Here is a 26,130-nt window from a genome sequence, read left to right as displayed (position 1 = left end):
TTAATTTTAACAAATGTGCCATACAAATATATTAATGATACGGGAATCTGTGTGTGCCAGGGAGAAAGATACATGAAAACTCTCTGCTCTATCGGCTAAGTTTTTCTGTAAATCTGTAACTGTTTAAAAATACAATCTCTTAATAAATAAAATATTGGTGAATTTAAGGCCAGGAAAGCAAAAAAATAAATTCTGATTTGGGAGTAAATAATTAAATTTAAAAAAATATGCAAGAGCGCTAAGGCTAGAAAAATACACAGAATTCGGCTAATTTCAGACGCCTGAATTCCCCAACCTTCACTCCTACTGAGGAAAACAACTCAGAAGTCACGAGCCAGCTGCGAAACGGATTTGAATTCTGCTGAGAACAGGCAACCAGCGGCGGCACCCCGAGCCGGGGAGGGTCCAGGGCTGGACTTCCCGGGACTCGTGCTCTTCCCACTGGCTGAGAAAGCTCACATGGCTGGGCTGCGCAGTCACCTGACAGGAACCGGAAGTCGGAGCTATAAAGCAAAGGAAGCCGACAGCCCCACTGCATTTTCTTTCTTCCTCTTGGTTGCGCTGCCGCCTTCCAGTGTAAGCTAGAGCCAGTGGGGCCTCCGGCCTAGCCCAGCTTTCGTTATGGCCCTCAGCGATGCTGACGTGCAAAAGCAGGTGAGGACTTGCGGTTGGGTCTGGCGAACTCGTAGCGCGGGTCCGGGGATGGCGAACTGGAACCCGGCGGCTCAGGGAGGACGCAGGCCTAGGGCGGCCCAGATACCGGAGGAGGGTCCCCTAAGTCTCGGGGGCTTAGTGGGCTCTCTGCAGGAGAGGAATTTGACCCACAGCTCCTCTGTCTTCACTGGGGTTTTGTGTGCCGCCGCCATGAATGTGCTGGCTTTTTGGTTCGCACCTCGGCGTTCCCTATTTTCTCAGGGTACTAGCTGTGGTTGTTAGAGCTGAGAATTGAAAATAGGGTTGAGATGCAACCGAGTGCAAGGATTGGAGACCTTGTTTTCACCTGTTTTTTTAACCTTGAGGGAAGGTTTTACAGTACGATAGAGAATGCTGACGGGAGAGAGTTGCTTTCAATGTTGTTTTGAGGTCATTCATTGAATTGTTAATCTTCATTTTGGAAGGAATTGTAATGGTCTCTCACTAGTGTGTACGTTAATGTTTATTAATAATTAGAATATCTTTCTTATATTTATGAACCGCAGCGCCAGTGTTTGGCATAAAAAAAGTCAAGGATAATGGGAGGAATTACGGAGAACGGAGACCTACATAATTTTTGCAAGTGTATCAGTCCTGGGCAGCTTTGGAGTTTTTGTTTCTTTGTTTTGTTTTGTTTAATGTGTCATACCTTCAAGTTGTAGTCATTAATAAAGTTAGAATTCAAAAGTGGTTTCCATTTGCCCTGCCACAGATACTCTGAAACTAGGGTCCTTGAATTTAGTAGTCATATTGCCAATAGACTTTTTTTAAAGATTTAATTTACTTATTTGACACACAGAGATCACAAGTAGGCAGAGAAGCAGGCAGAGAAAGAGGAGGAAGCAAGCTCCCTGCTGAGCAGAGAGCCCAGTGTGGGGCTCTATCCCAGGACCTTGGGATCATGACCTGAGCCGAAGGCAGAGGCTTAACCCACTGAGCCACCCAAGTGCCCTGCCAATAGATTTTTCAGAGAAGGAATCTTTTTAAGTTAAGAGAACTAAGTCTTTCTTTTCGAAGTACCAGGAAAATTCCTAGGAAGTACTAGGAAAATTCTCTGACTAGAGCTCGCTCACTGGATTATGAATCTTCTTAAATGAGCAATGAAATATTTTTTTCCTTGGATATTTCTATTTCCAAGAAAATGAGTTGGCGGGGTGCCTGGGTGGCTCAGTGAGTTAAACCTCTGCCTTTGGCTCAGGTCATGATCTCAGGGTCCTGGGATGGAGCCCCACATCGGGCTCTCTGCTCGGCGGGGAGCCTGCTTTCCTCTCTCTCTGCCTGCCTCTCTGCCTACTTGTGATCTCTCTCTGTGTCAAATAAATAAATAAAATCTTCAAAAAAAGTTAAAAAAATAAGAAAAAGAAAATGAGTTGGCATTTTATTCTTAATCTGATGTGTATAAGAAAAGTGGAGTGTTTGTTCATCGGTGGTCTTGTGCTAGTAATAATCAAAGAGGGGAAATTGTGTGACAAAAATAGCATCTATGGAGAAGATTAAGAAATCTTACAGTAGTCTTACAAAACAATGGGGCTTTTATGTTTATCACCGCTGCTTCTGATTTTTACTATAGGAAAAACTTGGTGCAGTGGAAAAAGTACAGTGTTCTCCACATCTTCTAGTAGTCACAGTTAAAATGCTGATTCTCTTTTTCCGCTTGTTCCTTCATCATCTCTCTTACCCCTTTGTTACAATATATTGAATAAGGCTTCCCCAGGAAAAAATATAAAGTGGTGTATTTCCTTGGAATCTAAACCAAAACCATTTTTTCTTTCTATAAAATTGAAAGGTGAAGGAATCTGTGGTCTCTACCCATCTACACTACACATAAGCTCCATAAGGGCAGTGTGTTTTTGTTCCCTGTATACTCAGCAGTGAATGTCAAGGTACAAGCACATAATAAGTGCTTATAAATTGTGGATTCCTTGACTTCTTCCCCATTGTATTATTTATGTATATTTGCCTTTTTGTCTGGGGAGTATGGTTATTTACTTTATCCAGTATTTGAAGGAATCTGACTTCAAAAACTTAAAATCCAGTAGGGTTAGCAGGAAGCTGAAAAGTATCTTTTAAAGGCCAGATTTTTCTGCCTTAGGGTTGGAGTTAAATGTCCTGAAGAGTTGACTATTTTTTTTATTGGAACTCTTGAAGACGGAATATGATCATGTTGGCTGTAAACAGACTTGTCTGACCTGGGTTAAAGTGACTGTTTTGCTTTAGGCTGTGCTGATCTAGTCAAATCCAGTAGTAGAGGGTCCAGCATGAGTGATAAAGGCAGATAATGCAGGTTTGAATCAGTGTTCACCTGTACAGGCCCAGTGTGCCTTGTAGCATTTATAAACACCTGTTTTGATTACTGTATTTACTTTTAAAATTCCAAACTGAGTTCAGTAAGGCTTCTCACTGAACTTGTGGAGATACCATTCCTTTTTTTTTTCAGCGTTCCAAAGATACTTTAAAAAATTTTTTTACTTATTAGAGAGAGAGAGAGAGAAAAGAGCATGTGCGCGTGCATGAGAGGGGAGAAGGTTAGAGGGAGAACCAGACTCCCCATGGAGCTGGGAGGCAGATGGGGGACTTGATCTCCGGACTCTGGGATCATGACCTGAGCCGAAGGCAGTTGCTTAACTAACTGAGCCACCCAGGTGCTCCTGGAGATACCGTTCCTTACCATGAACACCCACACACAAATGGGGGTGGGGGCTAATCCTTTTAGCAAGGTCACAGTGATCTTCTATACAAGATCCCTCTGGATTAGGTACCCCAAATATTTCAAGGCCTGAGATTTCATAAGTATTGTATTACCTATTAAATAGATTTTGATTATCATAATTATTTTGGGTCCTCAAACATAGGGTAATTGCTAAGAATTTTGACTAAAAGAAATCTCTTTCAAACAATACTGTTTTTTTTTAAGACTTTGATGCCACGAGGTTTTATTATTAATGTGTTTATTTTTAAAAATTTTATTTATTAGTGTATGCATGTGAGAGAGCACAAGTTGGGGTGGGGGCAGAGGGAGAGGGAGAAGTAGACTCCCTGCTGAGCAGAAACAAAGCTCCTGCCAAGACCTTGGGATTATGACCTGAGCGGGGGAAGGCAGACACTTAACCAACTGAGCCACAGAGGCGCCCCATCAATGCCCTTTTTATTTTACTTAAGATTTTATTTATGGGGTGCCTGGGTGGCTCAGTGGGTTAAAGCCTCTGACTTCGGCTCACGTCATGATCCCAGAGTCCTGGGATTGAGCCCCACATCAGGCTCTCTGCTCCGCAGGGAGCCTGCTTCCTCCTCTATCTCTGCCCGCCTCTCTGCCTACTTGTGATCTCTGTCTGTCAAATAAATAAATAAAAACTTAAAAAAAAAAAGATTTTATTTATTCATTTGATAGCACAAGCAAGGGGAGTGTCAGGCAAACGTGATAACCACTATACTATGGAAACAAAGGGAGTGGAAGAGGGAGAAGCAGACTCCCGCTGAGCAGGAAACTACCCTCCCCCCCCATGCAGGGTTGATCCCACCTGACCCAAAGGCTGACACTTAACTGACTGAGCCACCCAGGTACTCCTCTATCAATGCCCTTTTATTTATTTATTTATTTATTTTTAAGATTTTATTTATTTATTTGTCAGGCATAGAGGGAGAGCGAGCGAGTGAGCACAGGCAGACAGAGGCAGAGGGAGAAGCAGGCTCCCTGCCGAGCAAGGAGCCAGATGTGGAACTCGATCCCAGGACCCTGGGATCATGACCTGAGCCGAAGGCAGCTGCTTAACCAACTGAGCCACCCAGGCGTCCCTATCAATGCCCTTTTAAAGAAAAATGTATAAAACACATAACAAAACTTACTCATCTTAACCATTTTTAATTGGACAGTTCAGTAGTGTTAAGTATGTTCACATTATTTTAAAACAAATCCTAACTCACTCTTGTACACCTGTGTGTACATTAGATTTATGATATCTTTGTGGTATGTGGAGAAGTGGGAATTGTTTCCAGATTGTTAAACTCTAGAAAGTACTTGGACTATCTCAGGAGGCTTAAAATACCAACAGGTTGTCATTCATTCACAAATGTTTTTTTTTTTTTTTTTTTTAAGATTTTATTTATTTGACAGAAAGAAATCACAAGTAGGCAGAGAGGCAGGCAGAGAGAGAGATGGGGGAGGAAGCGGGCTCCCTGCAGAGCAGAGAGCCCGATGCGGGGCTCGATCCTAGGACCCCGGGATCATGACCTGAGCCGAAGGCAGAGGCTTTAACCCACTGAGCCACCCAGCCGCCCCTTCACAAATGTTTATTGAACACCCCCTTTAGGGGCAGTCGTTCCATGTTCTGGTGTTATGGTGATTTAAAAAATAAGATCTCAGGGGCGCCTGGGTAGATCAGTAAGTTAAGCCTCTCTGCCTTCTGCTCGGGTCATGATCTCAGGGTTCTGGGATGGAGCCCCACATCGGGCTCTTTGCTCAGCAGGGAGCCTGCTCCCCCCACCCCCCGCCTCTTTGCCTACTTGGGATCTCTCTCTGTCAAATAAATAAAATCTTAAAAAAAAAAAAAAAGATCTCCGTACTCATGAAGCTTACCTTAAGTGGGAGAATTAATAAACACAGTGAATTAGGGACTCCTGGGTGGTTCAGTCAGTTAAGCATCTGGCTCTTGATTTTGGCTCAAGTCATCATCTCAGGGTCATGAGATAGAGCCCAGCTTAGGGTTCCAAGCTCAGCTCAGAGTCAGCTTGAGATTCTCTTCTTTCCCTCTGCCCCCTACCCCTGCATGTGCACTCTTTCTTCTGAAATAAAGTCTTTTTTTAAAAAATAAAAACAGTGATGAATAACCTAGAGATTATTGGTATTTTTAAAAATCATCTTCCTTTTTTTATTCATCATTTCTTTCAAATAGAGCCCTTATGAAATGAAACAACCAGAGAGTTTGATTAGCTGTAGTATTTGTATTCACATGGGTGTATTTTACATCTTCCACTAAAGGTCGTACTTCATTTGCGGGTCTAAAAACCAAACCAAACAAACAAAAATACCCACTTCATTTATGAGTCCAAATTGGATCACTGTCCTTAGGCCCCAGAAGACTTCAGTGGACTTTATTCTCTGATTGTAGCCGGAGAAGCCTTTTTTTTTTTTTAAGATTTTATTTATTTATTAGACAGAGATTACAAGTAGACAGAGAGGCAGGGAGAAAGAGAGAGAGGAGGAAGCAGGCTCCCCATGGAGGAGAGAGCCTGATGTGGGGCTCGATCCCAGGACCCTGGGATCATGACCTGAGCCAAAGGCAAAGGCTTTAACCCACTGAGCCACCCAGGTGCCCCCAGAGAAGCCTTTTAACAACTATCTTGCCATATAGTCAAATAAAATAATTAAAATCTTAAAAAAAAAAGTTTAGTAGGAGGAAGTGCAGGATACCCTAGGTGCACATTGGTGAGAAGTTCAGAAGAGATTTTCCAAAGGAGGTGATAGTTAAGCAAGCTGAATCCCAAGAAGTTAGCCAGGTGAAGGGAGGGAGAAGAGTATTCCAAGTGGAAGGAGCAGCATATTTGAAATCTTGGAAATGAGGAAGAGAGTGGTGAACTCAAGGAACAGAAAAACTGAAATAAGTTTAGTAGGACAGGAACCAAGAGTCTGAAGAGTGGCAAATGATGAAGATAATGTTTCATATGATGTTGGCCAGGTGAGCATTGACCAGAACATATACCTTCTAAAATCTTTGTGCTTTATCATAAAGTGGCGGGGGGGGGGGGTGTGAAACATGATGAAACAGGCATTTTATTTTTATTTTTTTTTTTTTTTTTTTTTGAAGATTTGATTTATATGAGAGAGAGAGAGAACACATGAGCCGCAGATAGGGGCAGAGGGAGAGGGGGAAACAGATTACCTGCTGAGAAGGAAGCCCAATGCAGGACTCCATTGCAGGACTTTGGGATCATGACTTGGGCAAAAGGCAGATACTTAACAGACTGAGCAACCCCCCCCCCCCGCAACAGGGCCTTTTTTTTTTTTTTTTTCCCCTAAGATTTTATTTATTTTAGTTAGTTATTTGGCAGAGAGAGAGATCACAAGTAGAGAGGCAGGCAGAGAGAGGGAAGGAAGCCGGCTTCCTACCAAGCAGAGAGCCCGATGCGGCTTGATCCCAGGACCCTGGGATCATGACCTGAGCCGAAGGCAGAGGCTTAATCCACTGAGCCACACAGGCACCCCTGAAACAGGCATTTTAAAGGATCTTTCTGGTTGTAGTGTAGAGTTGATTAGAAAGGAAACAAGGCTGAGGGCAGGGAGACACATTTGGAAGCTGTTGTAATAATTTTGTTGAGAGATGGTGGTAGCAAAGACTAGGAGACTAGGATAGTGGTTATGAAGGTGGAGAAATGTAGACAAATTAAAGAACTATCAGGAGAGAGAATTGATAGCACTTGGATGTTGATTGGGTGGGAGGACTGAGGTACAAGGAAGGGTCAAAGTCAGATATTGGTACTAATCCTCAAGGTAGAAATCAAAGTGGGCAGAGGGGAAGTGATTAGCAGTTCATTACTTATTTTTTTTATAAAGATGTTATTTATTTGACAGAATGTGAGAAAGAGAACACAAGCAGGGGGAGTTGGAGAGGGAGACACAGGCTTCCCACCGAGCAGGGAGCCGGGTGTGGTGCTCTATCCCAGGACCCTAGGATCTTGACCTGAGCCCAAGGCAGACTCCTAACAACGGAGCCACCGGGCTCCCCTAGCGGTTCATTACTGAGTGTGTTGGATTTAGATTGCTGTGAGTAGGCTGTCTAAAAAAGAGCAGTCCAGGAGGCAGAGGAAGAAGAGGGTGGTCTGGAAGGAGGACAAGGAAGTCCTGGAAGCAAAGGGAAGAGATTGTTCTTGTTCAAGAAGGGAGGGTTGACCAGCATATCAAGAGATGCTGAAAGATTGATTAAGGCCAAGGTTTAAGGGCTAGGAGTTTATTGCCATTTTATGAGAGTAATTCCAGGGAAGTGGAGGGGGTAGAAGTCAGATTGAAGTATTTTGAGAGTAGGGGGTAAGAAAGTTGAAAAGTGTGGAGCACCTGGCTGACTCAGTAGAGCATGTGACTCTTGATCTTGGACTTGTGAGTTTGAGCTCCATGTTGTGTGTAGAGATTACTTAAAATTAAAAACTTAAAAATCTTAAAAGAAAGTTTAAAAGGTAAATATAGATTCGTTTAATTATAGATGGAGAAGAGGAAAAGAAGATGCAGGCTGAAAGGAGTATGAGGTAAAGGAGGATATATATTCAGTCCTCCCTTCCCCATAGACTCCACATTCCTCGAGAGTAGGATAATGTTCTGTAATATTGAATATTGTGTCTGGTCCATTTGCTAGAGTGAATTCGTACTGTAGGTTATTACCTTATATATCTCATTTGTCTTTGTACACAGTGCCTGGCACATAACATGCATTCAATAAGCAATTGATTGTTAAATGAATCAGAAAAGATATATGTATTTTTTTGTTATAGTTAGAAATAAAATAACCTTTCCTTCTTCCTTCTAGATTAAGCATATGATGGCTTTTATTGAACAAGAAGCCAATGAGAAAGCAGAGGAAATTGATGCGAAGGTAAGATTCCATTTTCTAGGTTTAGGAAGTTCTCAAAATTCCACAAAGCCTTGCTTTGCTAAGCGGTAGTGGTCGACACTACCACTTTGCTTTGCTAAGCGGTAATTAGTAAAATTGCTTAACAATGGGACTGCTAAGAATGTGTCATGTCTTTAATGTTAAAAATAAATTTTCCTGGGCAACCTTCTTCGGTCCCCTCCCTCTTTGGGAACTTTGTACTATTGCTCAATAAACTTAGAAAATAAATAAATTAAAGAAATATATAAATTTTCCTTTCTAAACATTCTGATTGCCAATAAGTGTCCTGAAATTTTATGGTAGGGAGTAGAAAGTAATGGACAGATTTTCTCATGGAATGTGGAATCCAGACATTTAGCATTTGTGACTAATTATCATAGTTGATTAGGGGAGGTTATAGCATTATTTATTTATTTATTTATTTTTCCCTAAAGATTTTATTTATTTATTTGACAGACAGACATCACAAGTAGGCAGAGAGGCAGGCAGAGAGAGAGAGAGAGAGAGAGGGAAGCAGGCTTCCTGCGGAGCAGGGAGCCCGATGCGGGGCTCGATCCCAGGACCCTGAGATCATGACCCGAGCCGAAGGCAGCAGCCCAAACCCCTGAGCCACCCAGGCGCCCCAGGTTATAGTATTTTTATGTTGTTATTCTTCTTTTTAATTAATTTGTTGAAAAAAAAAAAAGTTTGGAAGTGTATGAGGTATAAAATGAGAGCCCCTGTCCATTACAAAGGTGATACTTGGTCTACATTTTGAAATTTTATAAATATTTCCAGTTGTACTTTGTTTATACAGAGTATATCAAGTGTTCTTTTCCCTAGGTATAATCATAATGGGCCAGAATTTATTGTTTAATGCATTATTTTCGTTATCTGTATTTTTTAACTCAACTTTGTTTCTTCCTTCCTTCCTTCCTTCCTCTCTCTCTCTCTCTTTCTTTCTTTGTTCCTTTCAACATTTCTTTATTTGAGAGAGTGAGAGCAAGTGTGAGCAAGGGGAGAGGCAGATGGGGAGGGAGAAGCATACTCCCTGCTAAGCAGGGAGCCTGCTGCGGGACTTGATCCCAGGGCCCTGAGATCATGACTCAGCTGAATGCAGACTGACTGAGCTACCCAGGCACCCCTTTGTTTTTTTATTTTATTTTATTTTTTTTTAAGATTTCATTTATTTGACAGAGACCATGAGAGAGGGACCATAAGCAGGGGGAGTGGGAGAGGGAAAGCAGGCCTCCCGCAGAGCATAGACCCTGATGTGGGCCTCGATCCCAGGATCCTGGCATCATGACCTGAGCCGAAGGCAGACGCTTAATGACTGAGCTACCCAGGTGCCCCTAGGCGCCCCTTTATTATCTTCTTTATACATTCTACTGTAGTTACATTTCTTACTTATCAGTACAGCCTTGTGTGTGCTTGGTATTCTAGGACTAAAATTCTGTGAGATTTTGAACTGTTTAAGTAATTTATCATTTAAGGGGGTGCCTGGCTGGCTCCGTCGGTAAAAGTATGCAACTTTTGATCTCAGGGTTGGAAGTTTGAGCCCCATGTTTGGTGTAGAGATTTCCTCTCTCCCTAACCTCCCTCTCCTTCCTTCCTTTCTTCCTCTCTTTCCTTCAAGAGACAAATACTTTTTTAATTAATTAACTAATTGATTAATTAATTTGACAGAGATCACAAGTAGGCAGAGAAGCAGGCAGAGAGAGAGGAGGAAGCAGGCTCCCTGCTGAGCAGAGAGCCCGATGCGGGGCTCAATCCCAGGACCCCGAGATCATGACCTGAGCTGAAGGCCTCGATGTGGGGCTCGATCCCAGTACCCCGAGATCATGATCTGAGCCAAAGGCAGAGGCTTTAACCCACTGAGCCACCCAGGCGCCCCAATACTTTTATTTTTAAAACAAACTAACTAAAGAACTGTGAAGCTAAATGACTGGCCTGGGTCATACAGCTGGTACTTGCAGAGATCCCTAACCCAGCACTTCCTAGTTAGGCTGATACCTGAGTTATAATCTATTAATGGCATCCAAAAGCCTTTGTAGCTTAACTTTTTCTTCTTTTTTTTTTTTTTAAATAAAAATGAAGGCCATCAGGTGAGAGTAGGGAAGCAAGAACTTCATAGTTCCCTCAATGACCTTAGAAGACAAGGAAAAGAGAGAAAAGTCATTTTTAAAAACCTACACTGAGGGGTGTGTGGGTGGCTCAGTGGGTTAAGCCCCTGCCTTTGGCTCAGGTCATGATCTCAGGGTCCTGGGGTCGAGCCCCGCATCTGGCTCTCTGCTCAGCAGGAAGCCTGCTTCCCTTCCTCTCTCTCTGCCTGCCTCTCTGCCTACTTGTGATCTCTATCAAATGAATAAATAAAATCTTTAAAAAAAAAAAAAAACTGGGACGCCTGGGTGGCTCAGTGGGTTAAGCCACTGCCTTCGGCTCGGGTCATGATCTCGGGGTCCTGGGATCGAGTCCCGCATCGGGCTCTCTGCTCAGCGGGGAGCCTGCTTCCCTCTCTCTCTCTCTCTGCCTACTTGTGATCTTTCTCTGTCAAATAAATAAAATCTTTAAAAAAAAAAAAAAAAAAAAAAAACTACACTGAGGGGGCATCTGGGTGGCTAAGTGTCTGCTTTTGGCTCGGGTTGTGGTCTCAGGGTCCTGGAATTGAGCCCCACATCGGCGGGTTCCCTGCTCAGAGGGGAGCCTGCTTCTTCCTCTCCCCCTGCTTGTTGTGTGCTCACTCTCTCAAGTGAGTAAAATCTTAAAAATATATACGTAAATTAAAAAAAAAAAACAAACCTGTGCTGACAAGCCACGGTTGTCTTGAAGATGGTGCCCTGGGAAGCAGGTGGTGCTGCTGGTGCCAAGTGGGACAGAACGAGGTTGGTGTCTAATGAGGTGTGGGAGTAGGGTCCTGTGTCCTGGCAGGTGCTGCAGGAGTGACATTGCTTTCAAGCTCCTCTCTTTGTGTTGTATCCAGAGGAGCCATCAGGTACACGGTGGCCCCCCAGGAGCAGGTCAAAGGCATTCTAGCAGCTCAGACAAAGGCTGCCGGGGTTGTGGAAATGAGCGCTGTCGTCAGTACTATCTACATTTGCCCCCAAGAACTCTGAGGGTGCTGGCACGGCATGCCCCCATTCACAGTGCTCCTGAGCTCCAGCATAAAGATTATTTAAAAAGAAAATCTTCAAAAAAAAGTGTCATTTAAGGAAGAAAAGACTATTTTGTTTACCACTACTATGTAACAGCTGTTAGAGTATTGTTTTATCTTGGGATACTTGAATGGCTTAGTCAGTTAAGCATCTGCTTTGGGCTCAGGTCATGATCCCAGTGTCCTGGAATCGAGCCCTGCACAGGCTCCCTACCCAGGGGGGAGTCTTCTCCCTCTGTCTGCCATTCCCCCTGCTTGTGCTCTTCTCATTCTCTCTCACTCTTTTGGCCACTAAGTAAATTAAAAAAAAAAAAATAGTCTTATCTAGTATAACACAATCATCTTTATTTCCCATAATAGGTATAGAAAAAGCTGTTAGGCGTTTCTTTTCATTTATTTATTTGAGAGAGAGAGCACCAAAGGGGGAGATACAGAGGGAGAGAGAGAAGCAGACTCCCTGCCGAATAGAGAGCTCAATGTGGGGCTTGATTCCAAAACCCTAAGATCATGACCTGAGCCGAAGTCAGTCAGACGCTTAACTGACTGAACCACCCAGGCACCCCAGGCATTTCTTTCAGAACGTGAAGTCTCGAGTACCAGTGCCAGCCATTAAACATTCAAGTTTCTAGCTAACTTTCCAAAATCATTTCATACTACTTAAAAACCATATACATCTGATACACTGGTAGGATCACCTTTTTAAAAAAAAATAACCACTCTTTCCAGCAGTAGTCAGCTGTCCAGATAGACCATTCCTGTGATGGTGTTACACTGCCGGCAGAGGGCTGTCCTGTTGTCTTCCTCCAGTGGCCTTTGGTCACTCTTCTGGTGGTGCCTGCTGCTGGTGCAAGGCAGAACTGTACGGAGTGTGTGTTGAGTGTTCACTCTGACTGCTTAGTTCTAGTCTGAGAGCAGACACAGTATGCTTTTCTCTGTGCCTTCTACTTAAATGGCTTTTCCCGTCTCTTTGAGTATTTCCCTTTAATTCTACAATATTTCACACTTTGTTATCCTAAGTATATTCTCCCTCCAAAAAACTTAGGGTACCTGGTGGTTTAGCTGGCTAAGTGACTGCTTTAGGTTCAGGTCATGATCCTGGAGTTCCGGGATCGAGTCCCACATCAGGCTCTCAGCTCCATGAGTCTGCTTCTCCCTCTGACCGTCTCCCCTCTCATGCTCTCTCTCTCTCTCACTTTCTCCCTCAGATAAATAAATAAAATCTTAAAAAAAAAAAAGTTATAGGGGTGCCTGGGTGGCTCAGTCGTTAAGTATCTGCCTTCAGCTCAGGTCATGATCCCAGGGGCCTGGGGTCAAGCCCCGCATCAAGCTCCTTGCTCTGTGGAAAGCCTGTTTCTCCCTCTCCCACTCCCCCTGCTTGTGTTTCCTCTCTAGCTGTCTCCTCTCTCTGTCAATAAGTAAAATCTTAAAACAAAAAACAAACTTCGTTGTAAGCTAGTTTGTCTATTAAAATGGTATTTTGTTTAATGTAAACTTCTTTGTAAAGTATATTCTAGGTTGTCAGTCAAAGTCTATGTTTAGTTGTCAAAGTCTATGTTTAGTATATTTAATAATATTTAATAAGATTTTAATATATTTAATAATTAGAATTTTTCTTACTGAGTGCCCAAAAATGTTGGATGTTTAACCTTCATTTATATTTATATAAAGTAAAAGCCATCCTTACTGCATTCTGGCGGAGTATTAAGGATTTTGAACATGGTGACTAGTCAGGGGGCACTTTGGGCTAATACTCTAGGTTTTCTGGCTTTTTTCTGTAGCACATTTGGTGCCATCATCGAGAAAACAAGAGTTGCAGAAGATGACTTTTTAACACAGTAACAGCTGGCACCGTGACAGGCATGTTGTATGTATGTGCAGGTGGTGTTCGAGGGGTAGTGTGAGGGGCTCTAGCAGGACTAATGCTTACTCGCTTCTGCACATTGTATAACTGGGAGCACATGAAAGGCTCCTTGCTCTAACAGTCACTCTGAAGATTTTGACAACTTATGAATGGAGGACACTTCAGTAGCCACCCAGATTATTTATACGTCAGCCTGAGTATTCTTTCTTCCTACAATTAGTTTGAAAAATTGGAGATTCCAGTTTGCTGTGATAAAGCAAACTGGGGGTGCCTGGCTGGCTGGCTCAGTCAGTAGAGCGTGTGACTGTTGATCTCAGGGTCATGAGTTTCTGCCTCATGTTGAACATAGAGCTACTTTAAAAAAAAAAAAAAGATTCATTGATGGTTGACCAGGACTGGCACTCCTTCCAGCCATTGAGTTAAAGCCCAAACCCTCTGGTAGCTGAGTAATGTGGTTCTCCCCTACCCTACCCTCAAAACTGGAAAACCACTTACTCTCAGTATTCAGGTCAGTATTTTTTTCTTACTCTATCACCACATTTGTTTATTTAATGCACTGAAACTGTAATGTTGCTTTGTATTCCCAGTAAAATAGAAAAAAAATTAAAAATTAAAAAATTTAGAGTAACTGTTCAATATACATAAAACAAACAACTTAATTTATATAACTTAAGTTTTTAAAAGGACTGTTAGATTTATCTTACTTATTTGTCCTATGAGGAAAGAATACTGATTTATTTATATATTTTTAAAGGGAGGTAGGGTGGGAGAGGCAGAAGGAGAGACAGAATCCCAAGCTGATTGTACGCCCAGCCTAGAGCCCAACATGGGACTCAGTCTTACAACCCTGAGATCATGACCTGAGCTGAAAGTAAGAGCGAGACATTTAGCCAACCCAGGCACCCGAAGAATACTATTGTAATTCTTTTACTTCATAAGGGCGCACTAAGACTGAGATTACTTGACCATTTTTTTTTTTTTTAAAGATTTATTTATTTGTCAGAGAGAGAGCGAGCGAGAGTGAGCACAGGCAGACACAGTGGAAGGCAGAGTCAGAGGGAGAAGCAGGCTCCCCGCGGAGCAAGGAGCCTGATGTGGGACTCGATCCCAGGACGCTGGGATCATGACCTGAGCCGAAGGCAGCTGCTTAACCAACTGAGCCACCCAGGCGTCCCACTTGACCATTTTTTTAAAGGCAGTAATCCAGATCTTCTAAACTCTAAATTCTGTAGTCAAATGGATTAAATTTAGAATACGTAATGATTTCTTTCTTTCTTTTTTTTTTTTTTTTTTAAGATTTTATTTATTTGACAGGGACAAGGCAAGAGAGGGAACACAAGCAGGGGGAGTGGGAGAGGGGGAAGCAGGCTTCCCACAGAGCAGGGAGCCCCATTGGGGCTCTATCCCAAGACCCTGGGATCCTAACCTGAGCAGAAGGCAGATGCTTAATGACTGAGCCACTCAGGTGTCCCTAGGATTTGTAATGATTTTTTTCACATACAGAATCTTCTATTTGAATATATCCTTTGTAACTCTGTGGGTACTATTAGCTTATTTATTTATTTATTTATTAAGTAAGCTCCGCACCCAGCTTGGGGCTGAAACTCATGACCCTGAGATCAAGAGTGGTATGCTCTACCAACTAAGCCAGCCAGGCGCCCCGGGTACTATTATCCTAGGTCAGATTTTTGGTTTTCTCGTTCATCATTTATGACGAAAATCACTGGTTACCCCTTTTGAGTAAATTAGAAATTTTGAAGACAAGTTAAATAAGCTTACTATTTTTTTTAATCTTTTCTTTAAAGATTTTATTTATTTATTTGACAGATGGAGATTTACAAGTAGGCAGAGAGGCAGGCAGAGAGAGAGGGGAAGCAGACTCCCTGCTGAGCAGAGAGCCTGATGTGGGGGCTCGATCCCAGGACCCTGAGATCATGACCTGAGCTGAAGGCAGAGTCTTTAACCCACTGAGCCACCCAGGCGCCCCAAGCTTACTATTTTTTTTTTTAAGGTTTTATTTATTTATTTGACAGAGAGAATCACAAGTAGGCAGGGAGGCAGGCAGAGAGAGAGGGGAAGCAGACTCCCTGCGGAGCAGAGAGCCTGATGCAGGGCTCGATCCTAGGACCTTGAGATCATGACCTGAGCCAAAGGCAGAGGCTTAACCCACTGAGCCACCCAGGTGCCCCAAGTTTACTATTTTTTTTTTTTTTTAAGATTTTATTTATTTATTTGACAGAGAGAAATCACATGTAGATGGAGAGGCAGGCAGAGAGAGAGAGAGGGAAGCAGGCTCTCCGCTGAGCAGAGAGCCTGATGCGGGACTCGATCCCAGGACCCTGAGATCATGACCTGAGCCGAAGGCAGCGGCTTAACCCACTGAGCCACCCAGGCGCCCCAGTTTACTATTTTTTGATACGGAACACAGTGCTGCTGGTTACCAGCTGCTTAAAATAAAACTCAAAAATCCAGTGTAGTGATTGGAACAATTAACAATTAACAATTGTTTCCTTGATAGGCTGAGGAAGAGTTCAACATTGAGAAAGGTCGTCTTGTGCAAACCCAAAGACTGAAGATTATGGAATACTACGAGAAGAAAGAAAAGCAGATTGAGCAGCAGAAGAAAATGTAAGTAGATCCTGGTCACAGTATTAGGTAAGGAAGCTTTAAAAAGTCAGTGGGACAAGAGGACAGAGCAGGTGCTTTGGAGTCAGGCAGGTATGGGCTCAAGTCTTTTTTTTTTTTAATATATTTATTTATTTGACAGCGGGAGGGATTACAGTTAGGAAGAGAGGCAGACAGAGATAGGGGGAAAGCAGGCTCCCTGCTGGGCAGGGAACCCGATATGGGGCTCAATCCCAGGACCCTGAGATCATGACCTGAGCTGAAGGCAGAGGCTTAGCCCACTGAGCCACCCAGGTGCCCTGGGCTCAAGTCTTAATTGGACCACTTAATATACTTGTATGACCTTGAGCAAGTTGAGTAATTTCTTTTTCTTAATTTATGAAAATGGAAGCATCGCAGGATTATTGAAAGAAAGTTGCAATAACTGATATGAAAGTGCTTGCCACTTGGTAAGCTCTCAATAAGTATTTCGAAAATAAGTTGATAGAATCTACTACATGTATTTCAGGGGGGTTCTCTAGGGTATATACAAAGAGAAGTATTTGTACATATAAAGGAAGCTGTATATTTCTTTCTCTGCAGTTTTTTTTTTTCTTATGCTCTACTGATAACTATTTTTCCATACCTTTTGCAGTCAGATGTCTAATTTGATGAATCAAGCAAGGCTCAAAGTCCTCAGAGCAAGAGATGACCTTATCACAGTGAGTAATTTGCCCCATTATAAGATTATAAAATGTTTATTCAATTACTTATTACAGAGAATTCACTAGTTAGCGTGAACTAATTAAGGAGTTGAATGATTTTTAGAGAGAAAACATTTGGTCAGCAAATCATTATACTAGGTATGGTAATAAATACAAAGTGAAGGGCATCTGGGTGGCTCAGTCGTTTGAGCGTCCAACTCTTGATTTTGGCTCAGTCCATGGTTTTCAGGGTCATGAGATTGAGTCCTAAGTTGGGCTCTGCCCTTAGCAAGAAGTCTTGGAATTCTCTCTCCCTCTGCCCTACCACCATACACATGAGCACGAGTGCTCTCTTGCTCTCCTTTTCTCTCTAATAAGTAATCTTTGTTTAGAAGGTTAAAAAAAAAAGGCTCCTGGGTGCTCAGTCATTAAGCGTCTGCCTTCGGCTCAGGTCCCGATCCCGGGGTCCTGGGATCGAGCCCCACATAGGCTCCCTGCTTGGCAGGAAGCCTGCTTCTTCCTCTCCCACTCCCCTTGCTGTGTTCCCTCTTTTGCTGTGTCTGCCTCTGTCAAATAAATAAATAAAATCTTAAAAAAAAAGAAAACAGGGCACCTGGGTGGGCTCAAGCCCCTGCCTTCAGCTCAGGTCATGATCCCGGGGTCCTGGGATTGAGCCCCACATCGGGCTCTCTGCTCAGCAGGGAGCCTGCTTCCCTTCCTCTCTCTCTGCCTGCCTCTCTGCCTACTTGTGATCTCTGTCAAATAAATAAATAAAAATCTTAAACCCAAAAACAAAAAAAAACAAAAAACAAAGTGAATAAGTTATTGCCATGTCTTCAAGGACCCTCTGATCCAACAGAGCATAGACTCTTCTAACTCAAACAGCAAATGGTGGGTGGACAATATAGTATTGTGAGGGTTATAGGGACTAATAAAATTAGAAAGGTAGGATGGAATTAAGATAGGGCCATGAGTGCAAGGCTAAAGAGCTTCACTTGTTTTCAGTAAAAACTATTGAAGTTTTTATTTTATAAGAATTACCATAAATAGGGTTCATGGTATGAGTATGTAGGCTGAATTTAAGAGGGAAGAGGTTAGACACAGAAGAACCATTTGGGAAGTGTTGTCTTCTAAGGAAGAAGACAGAAACCTACAGAAACATACCATTTAATTGAGAAAGTTTGAAGGTATTCACTTTAGCCTGGCTGGCTTAGTGGATAGAACATAAAGGCATTTGAATTATATTTTAGGAAAAGCAGGATGCTTGCTGTTTTCACCATTCTTCATTGTTACAGTGGAGGCCCTAGATTCCTTTAAGATGGAGAAATAAGAATTATATGCAAATTGCAAAGGAATAAAGAATTATTTTTTGATTTTTTGCAGATACGATTTCCCACACATAAGAACCAACATCTGAAAAACAGAACTAGTAATTTGTTCAAAATGGTGACTGGTGGTATGCTTGTGTGGCTCAGTTGGTTAAATATCTGCCTTTGGCTCAGATCATGATCCCAGGATCCTGGGATTGAGCTCCACATTGGACTCCTTGCTCAGTGGGAAGCCTACTTCTCCCTTTCCCTCTGCCTGCTGCTCCCCCTGCTTGTGTGCGCGCTCTCGCTCTCTCTCTCTGTCAAATACATAAATAAAATCTTTGAAAAAAAACCCCAAAATGGTGACTGGCAACAAAGAGACTATACAGAAATTGAGTTTTTCTGGATACCAATAATAACCAAATAGCATGTAAAATTAAAAATAGATCTTTTATAATGGTTACAAAATGATTAAATTATTATGAATAAATATTTGTAAATAAGACCTATATGAAAAAGCTATAAAATTAGAAGTATAAAACTAATAAATGAGAAGCATACCATTTCCTTAGAAGATTAAAGAAACACTAGTATTATAAGCTGTCAATTCTTTTTTTTTTTTTTTAAGATTTTATTTATTTACTTGACACATGAAAGAGATCACAAGTAGGCAGAGAGGCAGGCAGAGACAGAAAGGAGGAAGGAAGCAGGCTCTCCATGGAGCAGAAAGTCCGACGTGGGGCTCCATCCCAGGACCTCGGGATTATGACCTGAGCCGAAGGCAGAGGCTTTAACCCACTGAGCCACCCAGGCGCCCCTAAGCTGTCAATTCTTTTTTTTTTTTTTTTTTTTTTAAAGATTTTATTTATTTATTTGACAGACAGAGATCACAAGTAGGCAGAGAGGCAGGCAGAGAGAGAGAGGAGGAAGCAGGCTCCCTGCTGAGCAGAGAGCCCGATGCGGGACTCGATCCCAGGACCCTGAGATCATGACCTGAGCCGAAGGCAGCGGCCTAACCCACTGAGCCACCCAGGCGCCCCTAAGCTGTCAATTCTTAAGAGATGAATCTGGCGTGGCAGCAGCGAGAATGAACTTGGTGTGTCAGTGTTGACACATTTTGCAGGGAGACTTTCCACACATTGACTAATGATTGACTTCTCCTCTTCCAAGTCCAGTGCTAAATACTGAATTTTGGACCTGACGAACTAGGAGAATGGTGGTTCTGTTAATAAAATGGGAAGTTAGGAGGACAGACTCCTAACTTGGACTTCCTTTAAGAGGCCTACAGTTGTAAATGTCTGTCAGGATGGAGAGTAAAGGCCTGAAATTCAGGACAACAGAGATCACTGCTTATCATAATTCATAATACTTCATATTGGAATGCCTTGATCTCAGGATCCTGGAAGGCTGAGATCCCTGTTAGGCTCCTTGCTCAGGGGTGAGACTGTCTCTCTCTACCACCCCCCCCCCCCAGTTTATGCATGCAGAGTCTCTCAAATAAAAATCTTTTTTTTTTTTTAAGTTATTATTTATTTATTTGTCAGAGAGAGAGAGAGAGCGCACACACAAGCAGGGGGAGCGGCAGGCAGAGGGAGAAGCAGACTCCCTGCTTAATAGGGAGCCCAGTATGGGACTTGATCCCAGGACCCAGAGATCATGACCTGAGCAGAAGGCAGACGCTCAAACAACTAAGCCATCCAGGTGTCCTATAAATAAAAATCTTCAAAAAAAAAGTTAAAAATATAAGTTATCTTCCCACGTCGGAATGAATAGTTCATCCTTTATAAAATACAAAAGGAGGACTGGACAGTTTTTTGTGGAAATGTTGACTACAAAATATCTCAGGACTGTTACCTAGGTCTTCCTAAAATGTTGAGTTTCAGTAATCAGTGGTTGATTTCCTTCCACGGGATTCAGATTTCTTTAGCAACCTGATTGATTGACATAGTTTATAAGTTGCGCTTAGAATAATAACCACCTTTCTGGTAGAAGAACTCGGGCGTAAGAGTGTTTCAGCTTTGGGGTGCCTGGGTGGCTCAGTCAGTTAAGCATCTGACTCTTAACTTCAGGTCAGGTCATGATCTCAGGATCATGAAATTAAGCCCGGTGTGGGGCTCTGCACTGGGCATGGAACCTGCTTGGGATTCTCTCTTCCTTTTCCTTTGCCCCTTCCCCCTCCCTCTCGGGGAGGGGGCGGTAATCTTTCAGCTTTGCCATGTTAGTTTGAGTAAATTACTGTTTCTGACCCTCAGTTTCCTCTTTGGTATGTATTCATTATGATACTTGGTTCAGAGGGCTGGGTTTTTTGTTTCTTTTTTTTATAGTGTTATAATTATTTAAAAATCAAATTTATTTTTGGGCTTCATGCTTGGCATGGAGCCTACTTAAAAAAATTTTTTTTACACGAGTATTATACGCACAGTTTTAAGAATCAGATCCTTAAAGGTTTATGCCAACAAATGTCAGTTTCTTGGCCTAATTGAAACACAGCTCTTAGGAGGATTGAATGCGAGAACGCATTTAATTCCTCTAGCTTAACACTGGCATATGGTGTTTATTTAAGAAGTGTTACTTCCCTTTCCCCACCTCATCTCCTCCAGGTGGTAACCCTTCTTTTAATAGGTCTCGATAGTTGAAATACTCTCCTGGCCTCTTGGTGCCTTTGCTCAGAAAGTCCCTGGACCATAAGTTGCATTTTTGATAAATGCCCAGAGTCAAAAATGACAACTGTGACAACTACTGGGTAGATGTTTGTACAATTCAAGAGTTTAGAGACCTATAACTTAAACATCTCAGCATTTCTCAAGATAAACCCCACCGGTTACAGTACATATTGTTTAAAGTTATCATTTGACCAGTTAATAGGTTTTGCATTTGCTTTATTTTTATGCTGCCTTGTTTTTTTTTTTAAAGATTTTATTTATTTATTTGACAGAGAGAGATCACAAGTAGGCAGAGAGGCAGGCAGAGAGAGAGAGAGGAGAGAAGCATACTCCCCATGGAGCTGGGAGGAGGATGTGGGACTTGATCCCAGTCTGGGTGGGACTCAGACTTATAACCCTGAAATCCAGTTGCATGCTCTACCGGCTGAGCCATTCAGGTGCCCTTGACCTGATTTTTTCACCTACATAGTTATATTTCATTTTATTATATTTTACTATTATTATTTTAAAAGATTTTATTTAAGAAAGCATGCACGCACAAGCAGAGGGGAGGGGCAGAGAGAGAAGGAGTCCCAATGTGGGACTCGATCCCAGGCCCCTGGGATCATGACCTGTGCAGATGCTTAACCAACTGACTCATCCAGGTGCCCCTATATTTTATTATTTTTCTAACTTTTTTTAAAGTAAGATTTATGCCTATTGTGGAACTTGAACTTAAGATACAAAGATTAAGAGTCACATACTCATACTGGCTGAGCCTGCCAGGCGCCCTATTTTTTTTTTAGCTCTTAAAAAATTTAATTTAGGGGCGCCTTGGTGGCTCAGTGGGTTAAAGCCTCTGCCTTCGGCTCAGGTCATGATCTCGGGGTCCTGGGATCGAGCCCCTCATCAGGCTCTCTGCTCTGTTCTGCTCGGCGGGGGGCCGAGATTTCTGAGATTTGTCTGTCAAATAAAATCTTAAAAAAAAATTAATTTAAAATTTTTATTGGGGTGATCTGTGTGGCTAGTCAGTTAAGCATCTGCCTTCAGTTCAGGTCATAATCCCGGGATCTGGGATCTAGCCCTGCATGGGGCTCCCTGCTTAGCAGGGAGTTTGCTTCTCCCTCTCCTTTGCCCATCCCCCAGCTTGTGCACACCCACACATGCACTCTCTCTCAAATAAATAAATAAAATCTTTAAAAAAAAAATTTTTTTTTTGTTAAATGTACTCTTGTAAGCTGCTTTATGTCCTTTTTTTAAAAAAATTTTTTTATTTATTTATTTGACAGAGATCACAAGTAGGCAGAAAGGCAGACAGAGAGAGAGGATGGGAAGTAGGCGCCCTGCTGAGCAGAGAGCCCGATGTGGGGCTCGATCCCAGGACCCTGGGATCATGACCTGAGCTGAAGGCAGAGGCTTTAACCCACTGAGCCACCCAGGCACCCCTGCTTTATATCCTTTTAAAAATCCTTTTTTTGGGATTCCTGGGTGGCTCAGTGGGTTAAGCATCTGCCTTCAGCTCAGGTCATGATCTCAGGGCCCTGGGATAGAGTCCCACATCGGGCTCCCTGCTTTACAGGGAGCCTGCTTTTCCCTCTGCCTGAAGCTCTCCCTGCTTATGGGCATGCACACTCTCTCTCTCTCTCTTTGAAAAATAAATAAAAATCCTTTTAAAATATATTAAAAAAAAATTTTTTTTTAAGATACTTGACAGATCACAAGTAGGCAGAGAGAGACAGGAGGAGGAGGCAGGCTCCCCGCTGAGCAGAGAGCCCGATGCGGGGCTCGATCCCAGGACCCGGAGATCATGACCTGAGCTGAAGGCAGAGGCTTTAACCATTGAGCCACCCAGGCGCCCCTAAAATTTTTTTATTTTATAAAAATTTTACTTTTCAAAGATTTTATTTATATAATTTTGCAAGGGAGATAGAGAGAGGGAGGGAGAAAACACAAGAGCAGGGATGGGGAAGGCAGAGGGAAAAGCAGACTCCCTACAGACCAGGGAGCCACATAAGGAGCCGGATCCCAGGACCCTGGGATCATGACCGAGCTGAAGGCAGATGCTTAACTGGCTGAGCCACTCAGGTGCCCTAAATCCTTTTAAATATAAAGAACTAAAAGTTTGGCTTTTAGAAGGAAATTTTAGGTGTCATGAATAGGAAACTTAATATCTAAAATTTAGATCAGTTATTTACTTAATGGCAAGCATGATTCTAATTACTAGAGATACAATAAAATGGAGTCCTTGCCTTTGTGAAACTTAATATCCTAGTAGGCTAAGTATGAATTCTGGTTAAAAAAAACAAACAAAAATTTGGGTGTTTATTTTTTTTTTTTTTTCTACTTCTCTGTATTTTCTACTTTTCAGTACTCGTCCTTCCTAACTTTTTTCACCCTCTAGAATATTCACATGATTATTTTATACTTGAATAACCTCTTATCATACACAGTGATTTTCAAATTTTGAGCGAGAGGATATAGAGAGAAAGCACAGTTGTATGGAATGAACACATTTTGTAATTGGAAATGATCCAACTTCAAATCATTTTTTAAAATATAGTTATAATACCAGGGGGTACCTGGATGGCTCAGTCAGCTAAGTGTCTCACTCTTCATTTCAGCTCAGGTCATGATCTCGGGATTGTGAGGTTGAGCCCCATGTTGGGCTCCCTCTCCTTCTCTCCCTCCCACCCCCCCTCATAAAAAAAAAACCCCAAACCCAAAACACAGTTATCCACTGTTTTCTTTAAGAGATGAGCTAGGGGAAGAGGTTTACATTTTATAACTTTGAAACACAAAGCAGCAGTTTCAGGTCATATCATGCATATATTCCCCAAATTTTGTAGACCCTTCAGTAGCCAGAGAGTTTGTCTGCTTATTTCTGAAATTGTCACAAAATTCTGTTTCAGTACTAGCATCATCTTTTAGTTTTCACTGTTCTGTTTTCATTTTATAATTTTATAATTTATAATTTTACAATTTTATAATTTAGCTGGGTTGCCTTCATAAGTTTTTGCACTTCAAATACACTTACACTTACACTTACACTTACATATACACTTGGCTTATATCATGCTGGGCTCCATAGCGGTTAACTGGATGGAGATCAGAGGATGTATCTGTGCTATAGCTTCTTTTTTTTTTTTTTTTTTAAGTTTTTTTTTTTTTTATTTGACAGCACAAGTAGGTAGAGAGGCAGGCAGAGAGAGAGAGAAGGAAGCAGGCTCCCTGCTGAGCAGAGAGCCCAATGAGGGGCTCGAGCCCAGGACCCTGGAATCATGACCTGAGCTGAAGGCAGAGGCTGTAACACAATGAGCCACCCAGGTGCCCCTGTGCTATAGTTTCTTGAGTGTGAACTTAAAAAGAATATGGAACTTACCCTTTGGCCGGCTCTGTAATTGTAATGAGCATAAAAATTACCTGGAAGACCTTGTTAAAATGGGGATTCCCAACCCTATTTCCAGAGAATTTTACGTTCCAGTCAGGAATCAGCTTATATATGCAGCTCAGAGTAACTTTGATTTGGTGGTCTGAGAGCCACACTAAGAAATACTGCTTTAGGCTTAGATTTGTGTTACAGAAGATGAACTGGTGACATCAGGCTTTTGCTCAGCAGGGAGTCTCTACCTGCTGTTCCCCCGCTTGTGCTCGCTCTCTCTCACACACAAATAGATAAATAATCTTTAAAAAAATTTATTTTTAAGTAATCTCTACATCCAGTCTGGCATTCAAATGCATAACCTTGTCAGGAGTCACACGCTCCACCGGCTGAGCCAGTCAAATGCCCCAGAAAGGTTGGAACTTCTTATATGGACAGCACACAGGTCACAGGTAGAGCTGTGGGTATGGCTGAGATCACCAAGGTTGTGGATTTCACATTACAGGGCCAAGTAAACAAACTGAGAAGCCATGTATGTCTCTATGTGTACACACACATACATAGGTATTTCTTTTAAATTAAGTATGCTTAATTTAAATTTAATTAATTAAATTAATTTAAATTAAGTAAGCATGGGGCTTGAACCCCCAACCCCACGATCAAGAGTTGCATGCTCTACCAGTGGAGCCAGCCAGGTGTCCCGAGAATGCAGTATATTTAATAGACAGGAAACAAGAAATTGCTAAGGAAACATGAGGGAAAAGTAGTCATGTCAGAGGAGAAGCAGTAGCTAAGGAAACAGAAAACTTAAAATGATAATCTAAAATAGCATCTAAAGCTTCTAAGAATCAACATAGGAAGAGCAAAGAGATTCGGCAATTGGGGTGTCATTTCTGACTTTGCCAGAGCACTTTCATTGGATTAATGAAGGCAGATACCCAGATTTTAAGGGCCTGAAAGATGAGAAATGTGGTGTGAGGAACCGAAGGCAGAGTGCGTGGCCTCTTAAGCAGTGGAGCCATTGGCATTCTGATCTCTTTCTGGAACGCATGTGAGGTCCCAAGTCTTCTGGAGCATGCAGCTTGAGTTCAGTGTACAGCTGAACTTTTATTTTTTATTTTATTTTATTTTAAAGATTTTATTTATTTATTTGACAGAGATCACAAGTAGGCAGAGAGGCAGGCAGAGAGAGGGGGGAAGCAGGCTCCCTGCCGAGCAGAGAGCGCGACATGGGGCTCGATCCCAGGACCCTGAGATCATGACCCGAGCCGAAGGCAGAGGCCTAACCCACTGAGCCACCCAGGTGCCCCGAGCTTTTATTTTTTTAATTTATAATGAGAATTGTGTGAAAATAGACATTGTGTGATCTCAGCATCATCAAGATGCTTATTTCCTTAGGCCTTTGCCAAGTCTAACTCCTTGCCATCAAGTACTTTACAGCGGAGCAGATACAGTAAGAGGTCTGGAGGGGTGAGGAAGCCGACTGACACAGCAGACAGGGTTATGTATACATCAGGGCCACACACATACTTTAAAGGGTTTTGCTATTTTAAACCATTTTATTTCTAGTTTTACCCACAGAGTAGGAAATTATGTTAGGGAAGTTGTCAAGCAGTTGGATAGAAAGGGATATTGACAAACGATAGAAGGAAGGGGAAAAAAGAAAACCAGGGTAAAAATGAAATTGGCAGGCTATTTTGCTACCAAATTTAGTTCCTTTTTTCTTTTTTTTTTTAAAGAGTTTATTTATTTATTTGACAGAGAGAGATCACAGTAGGAGAGAGGAAGGGAAGAGAGAGGAAGGGGAAGCAGGCCCCCTGCCGAGCAGAGAGCCCGATGTGGGACTCGATCCCAGGACCCTGAGATCATGACCTGAGCCGAAGGCAGCGGCTTAACCCACTGAGCCACCTAGGCGCCCCTAGTTCCTTTTTTCTGCTATTCATCTTTTTGCCTTGCCTTCCCTGATGTTTTCTAGGTTTAAGAGCACAAGCTTTGGAATCCCTGTGAAATTTGAATTTCTGTTTCCTGGTATGAGCTGTTTGGTGGGCAGATTTTTTTTTAGCCCCTTCTAACCTTCTGTTTCCTATAAAATGGAAAAAACATAACCTGAAGCTTATACAGAATTAGATAATCTAGGTAAAGTGACTAGTATAATGCCTAACACAGAACAGATCTTTATTAACACTTCCCAAACTTCACAATTTATTTAAAA

General features: G+C 42.3%; 1 protein-coding gene across 1 annotated transcript in view; it reads left to right on the top strand.

Moving 5' to 3' along the window:
• The first annotated feature begins 454 nt into the window (after positions 1 to 454).
• ATP6V1E1 (ATPase H+ transporting V1 subunit E1) overlaps positions 455 to 26,130 on the top strand; it is a 39,584-nt gene continuing 13,908 nt past the window's right edge. Inside the window, exons 1-4 of the mRNA XM_004773757.3 lie at positions 455 to 654; positions 8,205 to 8,270; positions 15,798 to 15,907; positions 16,539 to 16,605. Of these exons, the coding sequence (XP_004773814.1) occupies positions 622 to 654; positions 8,205 to 8,270; positions 15,798 to 15,907; positions 16,539 to 16,605 (276 nt within the window). The 5' untranslated portion in view covers positions 455 to 621. The remainder of the gene's footprint in view (positions 655 to 8,204; positions 8,271 to 15,797; positions 15,908 to 16,538; positions 16,606 to 26,130) is intronic.

The sequence above is a fragment of the Mustela putorius genome, unplaced genomic scaffold, assembly GCF_011764305.1.
Source record: "Mustela putorius furo isolate JIRA1106 unplaced genomic scaffold, ASM1176430v1.1 tig00003988_pilon_pilon_pilon, whole genome shotgun sequence".
In the NCBI taxonomy this organism is placed as follows: domain Eukaryota; kingdom Metazoa; phylum Chordata; class Mammalia; order Carnivora; family Mustelidae; genus Mustela; species Mustela putorius.
This window is presented reverse-complemented; position numbering and strand designations above follow the sequence as displayed.